General features: G+C 44.7%; 1 protein-coding gene across 1 annotated transcript in view; it reads left to right on the top strand.

Annotated features, from left to right (window-relative positions):
• Rs1 (retinoschisin 1) overlaps window positions 1–9,354 on the top strand; it is a gene marked incomplete at its 5' end in the record, with an annotated part of 13,098 nt that extends 3,744 nt beyond the window's left edge. The window contains 3 exons of the mRNA XM_010643653.2: window positions 6,240–6,381; window positions 6,866–7,061; window positions 9,075–9,354. Of these exons, the coding sequence (XP_010641955.1) occupies window positions 6,240–6,381; window positions 6,866–7,061; window positions 9,075–9,227 (491 nt within the window). The remainder of the gene's footprint in view (window positions 1–6,239; window positions 6,382–6,865; window positions 7,062–9,074) is intronic.
• Between the last annotated feature and the right edge of the window lie 3,463 nt (window positions 9,355–12,817).

The following is a 12,817-nucleotide window of genomic DNA, read 5'->3' as shown; positions in this document are numbered from 1 at the left end:
CTTTTTTTTTTTTTTTTTTTTTTTTTTTTTTTTTTATGAGACAAAGTCTCACTATGTAGTTCAGACTGGCCTTGAACTCACTACATAAACTAGGCTGGCCTGAAACTTGTGGCAACCCTCCTGCTTCAGTTTTCCTAGTGCTGGGTTTATGGGCATTTACCACCATGCCCACCTTCTGTTTTTCTTTCTTTTGAAACAGGGTTTTGCTATGTAGTTCAGGCTAGCCTTGAACTCACTGTGTATCCCAGGCTGACCTCAAACTCATGGCAATCCTCCTGCCTCAGCCTCCAAAGTTCTGGGATTACAGGCATGCGCCACCACGCCCAGCATCAAGCCCACCTTCTCTTTGTGCTTCTTTAGGTTAACTTTTTATTGTTGTGGCATCGCTAGGGATTATACCCAGGGCTTCGCCTATGCCAAGCAAGTGCTACACTACTAAGCCACATCCCACATTCTTTATAAACACGCCAGGTCAGCATGCCTAGAGACCCTGAAAGTATGGGCTGAATATAAAACTAATAAGTACACATAGCCTGGATTAGCAACACATTACTAATGCACTGTTATCAACCTAATTATCAAGAGTCACTTGGGCCACAAAAGATGCAGGTTTTTCCTTAAGAGCCAAACAGTTTAATAGCTACAACAACAAAGTTCCATAGGGTGGAAAACCTGGGAAGGTCAAGTGTTTCTGTGCGTCTGACAAGGGTCTCTTTAACATAATGCCTTTCACAACATTATTTACATGCTGCTTCCTAGCTTATATTCGATTTATAGTTGCTTTTTTATTAGGCCAGAGTGAGTTCTCAGAACTGCAGTCAGAGGACAGAATGGTGAGCAAGACAGACAAGGGGAGCTGACAAACCAACAAGGAATGATATGTGACGGGTGCGCAGGTGCTGGGGAGGCATCAGCAGCTCAGGGTGGGCCAGGGAAGTGGGTAGAGATCTGGGAAGGGAGAGGTGGCTAGGTGAAGGGGGCAGGGAGGGGACAGAAAAGAGCCTCAGGGGAAGGCCTCCAGGTCCAGGGCAGACAGAAAAGAAGAGCCAAGGATTTGAAAGGAGGAAGATAGGAATCCAGAAATACTACAGTCATTTAAGTGGTGTGCAGTTTATTTCATGACACACAGAGCACAAGAAATGTCACACTTTGTATTTTTTCCAAGATCAAATTCAGTCTCACAGTGGCCTATGAGGAGTCTTTAAAGGTTCTTCCTCTCCACTTTGGACTACACGAAAGTCTATGAGTTTGCAAGGGCTGCCTGGCTGTGGGGCTTGGTCTCAGGCTTGGTGGCAGGATCCTGGCCTGGCCTACTACACCACTGGCTGGTGGACACCTCACTGGTTTTCGGAAGGTACCCAGAATTCAGGGTTCCCAGACTCAATCCTGGACCAGCCCTTCAGGAGAAATATGTCCCCAAGAACTCAGGCCCCTACTATGCCCCTTCCTCCTCTGGGATAGGCGGCTAGTTCCTGTTCAGGGTTAGATTGCCCAGCTGCATAAGTCTGAGAGATGCCGTCAACAGGGTGGGAGGTGATGGGGGCAGAAAGGAGTAGAGTGGTGCCAATTCCTCCCTGGCGTCTTCACTAGGAAAACATGCAGACTCAAGAAGGTGTCAGTATAGCCTCACAAACCCCCTCCATTGTACCAATATTACCAGCTGCTTGTTGGCCAGGCATTGTACCCTACACACTGTAGTCTCCAAACGTTACTTCACTTACTCTCGTGGCAACCATGGAAGGCAGTACTTACTGTCACACGGCTCCCAGATGAGAAATGGAGCCAGACGGGGCTAAGCTCGGAATTTACGCTGGCTCTAAGCAAGCCTGCTTCACCTTCACCGTCTGTCAAAATCACCTGCAGCTTTGTCCTGATGCCTGGGGCCCCACTCCAGACCAACTACACAGGGTCAGGGGACACAACAGCATTTTTACAGTTCCCCAAGTGATGCTGGGGTGCAGTCCAGCCAAGCCCCATTGGTCTGGAGTCCCTGCTTCATGCCCTGGAGATGTCAATGCCTGAGACCTGGAGCACTGGACAATGGATGATGGGTTGGACAACGAAGAGCTCAGCTTGGGAAATCTGGGGCCCTATGCTTCTATGACCCTATGGGTCATTCAGGTAGAAATATTCACCTGGAAATACTTGGGGGGAAGCAGTGGGACAGGGCTCAGGGCCTGGGAGTCAGGCATAAACTCCTGGAGGCCAGCCAAAGCCACAGGGATGATGGATTCATGTCTGGACAAACAGGTCTTAGATCACAAAGTGAACAACAGAATCTCAGCCGCTGGGGAAGCTCTCCCAGGCGTCCAAGGCCACTGTCACTGGCCGGGTCCCCCTGCAGGTCTGTTGCTCACTCCTAACCATTACATGGGCTAATTGGGAAAAACATGGCAAAAAAAATCGTGAGGAGAAAACAGAACAAAATGGCACAAATAAGGTGGTTGGGAAAGGTAACAAAACATTCTCTTTTTTTTCCTGCCTCCTCCCTCACAGCTGGTGACCCTGGGTAAAAAACAAACAAACAAACGAAAAACAGAGAGAGATTGGTTCATCAAATGCTGGAGATGAAGGAGCCTTAGAGACATCCACAGTTGGATTTGTGTGTGTGTGTGTGTGTGTGTGTGTGTGTGTGTGTGTGTGTGTGTGTGTGAGGTGCTTGGGATCAAACCCAGGGGCTTTGCGTGTGCTAGGAAAGTGCTCTACCACTGAGCCCAGATAGAATTTTAAAGTAAACACAAAGCTATACAAAACAAAAAACTCCAAAACACCACGGTTAAGGGACAGGAAAGGGCCCAACTGAAACCCTGCTTTCTGACACTGAGGCCCTGTCCCTCCAAGTTAGGGGCCAGGAGAAGTCCCCAAGCCCATAGGAACCTGGACCTCTGAATCTGCCAGCTCACAAAATGCCTTCCCAGGCAGGGCAAGGTTTTCAAAGTTAAAAAATGCCATGCTTGGGGGCGGGGCTAGAAACCTCACTCTTAACAAGCTCCTCTGATGATTCGACCGCATAGGCATGATTGAACGTCCCATAAAAGCACAGTCTTCTCTTTTCCAGGAATTGACATTATCTTAGTAGACTCCCAAAGCCTTGGGGACTTGATAAACTACAAATGCTGTCCCCTGCCCGCCCAGCCCTACTGAGCTGCACATACTGGTGTGAGTCCGGCCTATTCCTTGGGCAGGGTGAAAGGAAATTGAGTCCCCCTGACCAGACACTGAAGCTGTTCTGCTGTGTTCTGCTCCTGGGGGCAGGCCAGGGCCTCGCCACAGGCACAGGAGCCTCAGGATACTCAAGCTTTTCTTGCTGTTGTTTTTTGAGACAGGGTCTCATGATGTAATACAGGCTGGCCTTCAACTTACTATGCAGCCCAGGCTGGCTTTGAACTCGAAGCAATCCTCCTACCTCAGCCTCCTGGGTGCTGGAATTACAGGCCTGTGCCATCATGACACATTTCATCCTATTCACTTTTACTGACTTTTGACAAATTGTGCCCTAAAAGACTTCAGAGCTCCATGTTATTGTTACAGGTGTTGATGCCCCAATAAATAGACTTCTTCAGCTTGAACTCAAATTTACATATGCAGAAAATAATTGATTTGCCCTTTTTGGAGTTTATCATTCACAATCAGAAAACTACGCAGATACAGATCTATAAGTTTATCTTTTGTGTTCCATAGAAATTCGGTGAAGACTGGGTTTGGTTGCAGGTAAGAAAATTCCCACACGGTGGCTAACTGAATTTGTTGTGTGGTGACTCACATGGTAAAAACACTATAGGGTAGGAAGTTGTTTAAGGCTGAAGGCCCTGCAGTTCTTCTGGCCTTAACCTCAAGGTGCAAGATAGCTGCAGTTGAACCACTTATGAGGTCTAGCAACAGGAAAAAGAAAAGGGTGAGCAAAACCCAACCAGAAGTCAATAGCAGGTATCCTCCTTACATCACTTTCACCAGAAATTGCGTCATGTGGTCACTTCTAACTGCAAGGCAGCCTGGGAAAGATTGCTATTTTAGTTGGCAACATTGCCACGCCCCAAATTAGGGCTTTTTAGTCAAAAAGAAGGGGAGAAGCTGGGCTTGGTGGCACATTCCTGTAATCGTAGCACTCAGGGAGGCTGAGGCAGGAGGGTTGCAAGTTCAAGCCATCCTGGGCAGTTAAGCAACTTAGAAAGACCCTGTCTCAAAAAATAAAGGGCTGAGGGTATAGCTTAGCATGAAGGCCCTGATTTCAATGCCCAGTACAAAAAGAAAAAAGGCTGGGGTGGAGGCTGGGGAGTGAATGTTTGGTTAGTGTAAGACTCGTGTCTCACTTTTACTCCTGGAGCGTGTTAGCTCAGCGAGGCTCCAGGAGCTTGTCCAATAGCGAGAGTCACCCAGGAAGGAACACACCAGGCAAGTTGGCTAATAGACCTTTATTAGTCTGGCCAGACGGCACTCCCCAAGCCAAGTAGCTCAGAGAGGCGGCCAGCTAAGAAACAGAGGCCATTTTATATAGGGCTGAAAAGGGGGGTTTACACTTAAAACTTACAGGAAAAGGACAAAGGCAAAGAGTCAGTTGATCTGAGCTAGTGGTCGTCATGTACTAATGATCAGCAGAGTGATTATCCATTTTTCCATTTTCAACTTAGATTACAAACTTCAGAACATTCCACTACAGGCAAGCAAGGAGTGGTGTGATTTATGTTGGGTCTCTGTGTTCACTACAGTTTCTACCTAGTTTCCTAGCTACTTCAAAACAGCCACCTAACAATTCACAATTAATCATTAGTTATCCTGTAAGGGATGCGGGGGGGAGCGACAGTCTCTAGGTTGTTTGCTGATCAAGATGGAGTCGCTCTGGTTCAGCCAGGCTCCCACAGTTAGCAATTGGCATTCTCTGATCAGATAACCCAAGACTGTTTGTTTTCCACAGTACTAGAGGTTGAACCCAGGGCCGCGTGCATGCTAAGCAAATGATCTACCATAGTGCTATATTCCCCAACTCTTTTTAAAAATGTTAAGATAATCTTGCTAAACTGCCCAAGCTAGCCTCACACCTGTGATTTTCCTGCTTCAACATTCTGAGTAGTTGAGATTATCGGCAGGTGCCATCTCTCCCAACATGCAGTGTTTTTATTTTACTTATTTTCTGTGATACTGGGGATTGAACTCGGAGCCTTAGTGCTGAGCTCCCCCACCTTTAAATTTTGAGACAGGTCTCACTAAATTACTCGGGCTGGGCTTCAACATGCAATCCTCCTGCCTCAGCCTCTCAGAGTCCTGGAATTATAGGTGTGTTCACTATGCCCATCTCCGGCACTGTTTCTAAAGCAAGGACACACAAAGAAGAGGAAGCAGCAGACACTTAGTGCACAAAAAACACCTTTGGCTTCTCGTTTGGCAAAAGCTGTCCTTTTCAGCTGTTCCTTATTCAACAGTCACTGGCACATTTCTTCTGTTTTGAATTTTTTTTTTAAAGATTGGTGAGAAAACTGCATTTTACAAGTGGGAAGTCAGTCTCAATATGTAATTGCCTTTCTTGCTGCTCACTATTGTTTTGTTCCTATAATTGGCATCATTTCCAGCCCAAGAACAATTAGAGGCCCTGATGTCATCGTGCAGCATGGCTAAACCTGCGTTAATGAGGGAACTAAAGATGCCTGGCATGTGAATGTGTCATTTCGCTGTGCACCTGTTGGTGTTCAGGTCTCTAAGCTGGTGGAGATGAAGTATTTCTCAAATCCATCTCCCCAGGTTGCCATAGAACCACTACCCTGCACTTTTATGAATGCTGAGTCTCCAAGGCAATCCCTTTCCTTCATCCTTCACTCTCTTCCCAAATGAGCAGTAGTCAGACCAGCTCTACCCGTGCTGACAAGTAACACATTTTCCATCTCCCAGGTGCCAATGACTTTGTTATTTCTTTTAGGGTGGGGGTTGAGGCAGGGTCTTGCTATATAGTACAGGCTGGTCTTGAAGTATGTATCCCTGGGTGGCCTCAAACTCATGGAGATCCCTCTGCCTCAGCCTCCAAAGTGCTGCCATTACAGGTGTGCACCACCACACCTGGCTTTGCATTGTTATTTCAATAATCTCCTGTTTGAGTATCAAGATGGCAGAGTCTTGCTGAGTTGCCCAGGTTGGGCTTGAACTTGCAGACCTCCTGCCTCAGCCTCCCAGAGTGCTGAGACTACAGGTGTGTGCCATTATGTGCAATTAGAGCTATGGATATTTGAATGTGCACTGTTTTCCTTTCCCAGAATGCCCATATCACAAGCCCTTGGGTTTCGAGTCAGGGGAAGTCACACCAGACCAGATCACCTGCTCCAACCCAGAGCAGTACGTGGGCTGGTATTCCTCATGGACCGCAAACAGGGCCCGGCTCAACAGCCAAGGTTTTGGGTAAGTAGGGCAGGTGGTCTCGGTGTTTTCTTTCTTTCTTTAAGTGCTTTGGACAAAATAGGTCTCTAATAAATGAATGGCACAGAATGCACTTATTTACTCAACAAATACCGAGTGTGTTTCGCATGCCAAGGAATATGAATAAAGCCGCAGGGAAAATGGATGAGGTCTCTGCCTTCAGGAGGCAGAGTTCCAAGAGGGAGACATCACGTAAGAGATTACTCAGTAATGTGCCAAGGACTATGAGGGAGATGAAGGAAGAAAGACCGCATTATGCTTTGGAAAAAGCATAATGGGAAAGATATTTAACCTGAGGCTTGCAGATGGCCAGGAGAGGGAGGGAAAGATGCATGGGCTATAGCAGGTACAGAGGCCAAGCTGGAATGGTATCCTCTGGCACTGGCAGCCCTCTGAAGCCAGTACCTGCTGGCTTTTTGCAGGCACTCACAGGGAAGGGCTCCTGGTGACTCAGTGTTTCCGGCAGATGCGCCTGGCTCTCCAAGTTCCAGGACAGCAGCCAATGGTTACAGATAGATCTGAAGGAGATCAAGGTGATTTCAGGGATCCTCACCCAGGGGCGCTGTGACATTGATGAGTGGATGACCAAGTACAGTGTGCAGTACAGGACAGACGAGCGCCTGAACTGGATTTACTACAAGGATCAGATGGGAAACAACCGGGTAAGTGAGGCTCATACCAACTTATTTCTGCTCTTATCATTGCCCTGTCGAAGCACTGAGCCCACAGCATGATGGGTCATTTGTGCCTCTTTCCCCAAATCCAGTCTGTTCTCTTGCCGGGCTGTATCCTCGGTGCCCAGGAATTTGTGAGTGGATTTTGCTCTTTTGTGCAAAAGAAATATTTTTCTGCATTCTCATACCAGTGGATACTATAGTTGTTTGAAGATTTAAGACTGGCCATTTGGACTGCTCCAAACTCACTGGATCACTGAACATACTTTGTTTCATGGATTTGGCTTGATCTGTTACTGATGTGGGTAGTCGTCCATTTGTATAGATATGGCCTCTCCTTACTATTAAGAAAAACTTTGACAAGTTAGCCACAGAATTCTACCAGTGCAAAGAGAGACACTTTAACCTTTGGGCAACTTTATCCTATTAATCTTTAAGGACTGAGACCAACGCCATCCTCACCATGAACACATTTGACTCCTCACTATATATCTATATTTGTAATAAATAAAAATAAACTTAAAACAGTGGCAGTTTTGAAATGTTAGCCATTTTTTTGCCTGAGTAAGGAATTCCCCAGGCCAATTTTGACATTAAATTAGGTTAACTAAATGCGTGTGGCTGAAAATAAAGCTTTGTAGTTTCTGATGACAATTTTCACAGCAAATTGGGTTTGCTCATGGGGTGAAGTTTCAAGGATTTGGACACAATGGAAAAAAACATCTTGATCCTTGGACATTTAATTTCATTTTTGCTCTTATTAGTTGGCTCTCCAAAAGATATCAGAATACTTTCTCGAGCCCTGTGCTTCTGAAAGCCTTGACATTTCTTTGCAAGAGGTAGCCCATGCCACTCCAGCACTTATGCAATCTGGTTGGAGCCTGCTCAGTTATCCCCTCTTCATGTGGCTCCTACTTGAACAGGCCCAAGGACAAACACGTTGCTCTGGAGAAGAAGGACAAGATCATGGCAGACAAGGTCCGTCTTGTTTTGCACACTGAAAAGGTCAAATGTAATAGATTTTTAAAGAAGAGACTCACAGAAGAAAATGTTCTTGTGTAGGAGAATACAGTGACTCTGGAAAGAGTACAGAGAATTATTTCTTCAGAAATACTGTCTAACATCCATTACATGTTGTTACTTTCTGAAAAAACACAACTCTAAGCAAATCTTTTTCTCCCCTCTACTCTGGCACTGCCCTCCTCCTTCCAGAATTTTCCATCTTTTGTCTGTTTTTAAAAATGTTTTCCAAAGGATAATTATCATTTGTATCAAAGTTAAGTACAGATATTTCAGCTTTGCATCACAGCTTCAGAGCTGTGCATAAGTTTTTTCTTGAGCCCATTTTGTATTTTGGATACCTTTGGAACATGGGAACATTCTTCTTGTGTGATATGGGTTTTCTCAAACCTTGTCAAAATGCAGAGGATAAAAGCACATAATTGGTGGTAAAAATTGAGGCATTTTCTGTCAGCACTACCCATTAAGACTTTCTGTGATAATGGAAATATTCATATCGATGCTGTCCAATATGGCATTACTGGTCCATGTAGCTACTAACCACTTGTGATGTGGCTAATGTGGTCTGGGAACATAGCACATCTTTCTTCTTCTGTTGGAGTACTGGGGATTGAGTTGCTAAGTTGCCCAGACTGGGTTTGAACATGTGACCCTCCTGCCTCAACCTTCTAGAGTGCTGGGATTATAGGTGTGCACCCCTGTGCCCAGCCATAATTTTAACTCATATAAATTGAAATAGATACATGTGACTAGTGGGCTACCATATTGCATGGTGCAGTTCCAAATGTCCCATGTAGTCACAGATGCTTTCAGCATGTAGCTGCACCAAAAGTAGATTTTAGGGGGGCACCAGCAGTCTCTGTACTTTAATCACTAAGATTTTCCATAGTTAAAACTTGGGACTAGCTCAAGACAGGAGTCATCTCTTCTTTTCCCACCAGATGTGTTGGTTGGTGACTGGATTTCCCCCCCTCTTTTTAGGTCTTCTATGGAAATTCAGACCGAAGCTCCACTGTCCAGAACCTTCTGCGGCCCCCCATCATTTCACGCTTCATCCGGCTGATCCCGTTGGGCTGGCACGTCCGCATTGCCATCCGGATGGAGCTGCTGGAGTGTGTCAGCAAGTGTGCCTGACGCCTGCCCTGGCTTGGCCCTGCCAGGGAGGGGGTGGGGGACCTGGCACACCACTGTGATCAACAGAGCTGTATGTTACAAGCACTTTTAAATGCGGAGCTGTGTAGTAAATACTTCATTTTTCTAAAAAGCCTGATATAGTTTCCAATTTCAATGAAAAAGAAAAACGAACTTTTTCCTCTCTCAGGGCCAAAGAAAATAAGAAAAAAGAAAATATCCCCCAAACCAATTTAAAAAAAAAATAAAAGCCTAAGCAGAAGGGGTAATTGGCTGCTACTCTCTCTTTCTCTCTTTTTGTCTCAGTAACACTGTGAAAGGTAGTCCCAGAGGAACACAAAGCAGCCCTGATGATTAGCTTTCTCACATTCAAAACAGCAACATCCAGTAGTCTCTTGACTGCTGGAGAACAGGCTTGAAATTGTTTCATGAAATTGTGGCCAAAGAGGTCTGCAGAGAGGTCACTAGGCAGTGAAAGGTCTTGAGGGTGACTGGATGGCAGGCAGGAAGGAGATGGATGGGAGCATGTGTGCTGTCCCACAATAGTCCTGGTCTCCCGAGAGCCTGCACATGATAAGTGACCAAACATCGGGGGTAGGAGAACCTCCCCTGCTGTTTCCACCTTGAGGAGGAGCCTGGGATTTTGGATGAGTGAACACAGGGCTTGGGGAAGGCCCAGAGCTCCCATTACACACAGCTCCATTGTGCAACCCACTCAGGCAGACTGCCCGTTTGTGGTCACCCTTAGGTGCATGGGGCAGGCTGCGCATGTAAGCAGTATTTAAGAACCTCAAGTGACAGGAACACAGAAAAATTTCCTTACCTAGGGCTACTACCACCTTTTGACAAACTGAACACATGTGGAAAAGAGCCGGCACAGGAGCTCCACTGGCAACTTGGAGGAAGTCCATGAACCAACTACATGCTTTGTAGGAAGTGGTCAGGACTCGTATCACAGAAAGGACTTCTGCCCCGGAGGCTTCTCACCCTCCAAGCTCTGCCTTGTGCCACCCAAACATGCCAGTTCCCAATTCATGAAACCCCTCTGGGTAGGAATGGTCTTAGCCCACCCTTCTCCTGCTGGCAGAGCTTATCTGGCAAGAAGCTTGCAAGTACAGCCCGTCTCACTCGTCATCTGGAGGCTAGAGCTGAGTTCCCGGGCCTTCCCTGGGAGAGGCTATGAACATGGGGGCGGGAGGCAGGGGCCAAGGAGAGTGGAATCAGAGATGAGGACCTTCCAGAGACTGTTCTGGCCCTGGACACAGCACAGATTTCACTAGCAACTCTTTTCTCTTGAGTTACTTTCCATTTTCAAATGCTGAGGTAAGTCAATGAACCCACACTAACAACACTGGACATCACATTTAAGTCCTCTGTGAATGGGCAGCCTCCTAAAAGCCCCCAAATTTCTGCCTAGTGTTTTGGGGCTCCGAACAGCTTTATATTCAACCCAACATCCTTCTAATCCCCATGCCATATACTTGACCCTGGATGAATGCTTTTTCCTACTCTGCCTTCTTTCACATATAAGCATACCATTTTCAGAGGAATCGGGGAAAACATTTCTGGCCTTAGGACAGAAACATGCACAAATACATTTTAGACACAGTGCCACAATACACCCTTATTTGGAAAACTGAGTTAAATTTTCTCATGGCATGGACTGTCAGAAAAACGGCAGTCACCTAAGAGACTCCCACAACTGTCACCACCAAACTTGAAAGGCAAATGAGTATAATAATTCAGGGGGAAAAAAGGAAGAACAAATGAGGCACGAATAGAGCTTCTTCAAATGATTGTTTACATTGGAAATTTTTGTTTTATAATATCTTTATTGAGATAAAGTCCACATATATAATCTTCACCCATTTAAAGTGTACAATTCACCCATTTAAAATGTAATAAAGTATAGTACTGAATATCAGAGTTCTGCAACCATGGTCGCAAGCAACTTTAGACTAATTTCATCACCCCAGAGAAGCTCAGTACCCATTACGCAGCACCCACCCTAGATAGAAGGCAACTACAATCCATTTTCTGCTTCTACATAGATTTCTCTTTTCTGAGCATTTTCCAGTATAAATGAAATCCTAAGCTATGTGGCCATCTGTTTACTGGCTTCTTGCATTTAGTGTAATGGTTTGAAAGTTCATCCATGTTGCAGTATGCATCAATCCTTCATTCCCTTTTATTGCGGAATATCAATCCATTGTATGGATAGACCACATTGTTATTTATCCATTCACTCCTTGATAGACATTTAGGTTGTTTCCACTTCTTGGCTATTATGAATAACGCTGTGCAAACATTTGGACGTTTTTAATGTGGACATGCTTTCGTTTATCTTGGGTATATTCCTGGGAGTTAAACCGGTAAGTCACACGGTGAGTCCATGTTTAACCTTCTGAGGAACTACTTTCCCAAGCTGCACCATTTTCTGTTCCCATCGACCATAATGAACTGTCCAATTTTTCCACATCCTCAATGCTTATTGTCTTTCAATATAGCCATCCTAGTATGTGCGGTGTTTTATTATAGTTTTGATTTGCATTTCCCTAGTGACCAATGATGTTAAGCAATTTTTCATGTGTTTAATTGGCCATTTGTACATTTTTGGAGAAAGGGCTATCTAGATCCTTTGCCCATTTAAAATTTGGCTTATGGGGCCAGGGATTTAGCTCAGTGGTTCTGCCGCCTGGCTCGCAGGCTCAAGGACCCAAGTTTGATCCCTGGTACAAAAAAAAAAATTAAAGTTGGCTTACAATTTATTGAATTGTAAGAGTTCTCTATATATTCTAGATAAAATTCTCTTATCAGGTATGTGACTTGAAATTGTTTTTCCATCTGGGATTTTTGTTGTTTCGTACTCTCTTAAAGGAATCTTTTAAGGCACAAAGTTTTTAAAAATTTAATTAAGACCAATTTATTCTCTGTTTGCTTGTTCTTTTGGTATCATTATCTGAGAAATCACTGCCAAATCCAAAGACATAGAGATTTACTCATGTTTTCTTCTAAAAGTTTTATAGTTCTACCTTGTACATTTAGACCTTTGATCCATTTTGAGCGAATTTTTTTGTGTGGTATGAAGTTGGGGGTGAGAGGCAATTTCATTCTTTTGCATGTGGACATCCAGTTGTCCTGGCACCATTTGTTAAAAAAACAACTTTTTCCTACACTGAATGATCTTAGAGCACCCTTGTCATGAAAACCAGTTGACCATAAATCTGAGTGTTTACTTCGGATCTCACAATTCTATCAACTGACCATCTTCATTACTGGATCTTTGTAGTAAGTTTTGAAATTGGAATGTGTGAATGCCCTGGCTTTGCTCTTCGAGACTGTATTGACAACTGTGGGTTCCTTGAATTTCCACATGAACTTTAATTTCAACAAAGAATCCAGCTGGTGTTTCATATCAAAACTGTTCAATACTTCAGAATTTAATAAACAATGAAATACTGAGATCCGTAAAACATTTGTCTGTCTGCAGGTAATTTGCTTATGACAGAATACTATTTACTTCATTAAACTCATGACAGAATACTATTGAGGGAAATCTGAAGCCTAACCAAATCTTTTTTTTTTTTTTTTTT

This window comes from Fukomys damarensis, unplaced genomic scaffold, assembly GCF_012274545.1.
Source record: "Fukomys damarensis isolate Sample0158 unplaced genomic scaffold, DMR_v1.0_HiC HiC_scaffold_39, whole genome shotgun sequence".
NCBI lineage: Eukaryota > Metazoa > Chordata > Mammalia > Rodentia > Bathyergidae > Fukomys > Fukomys damarensis.
Note: the sequence above shows the minus strand (reverse complement) of the source record. Positions and strands in the feature narration are given on the sequence as shown.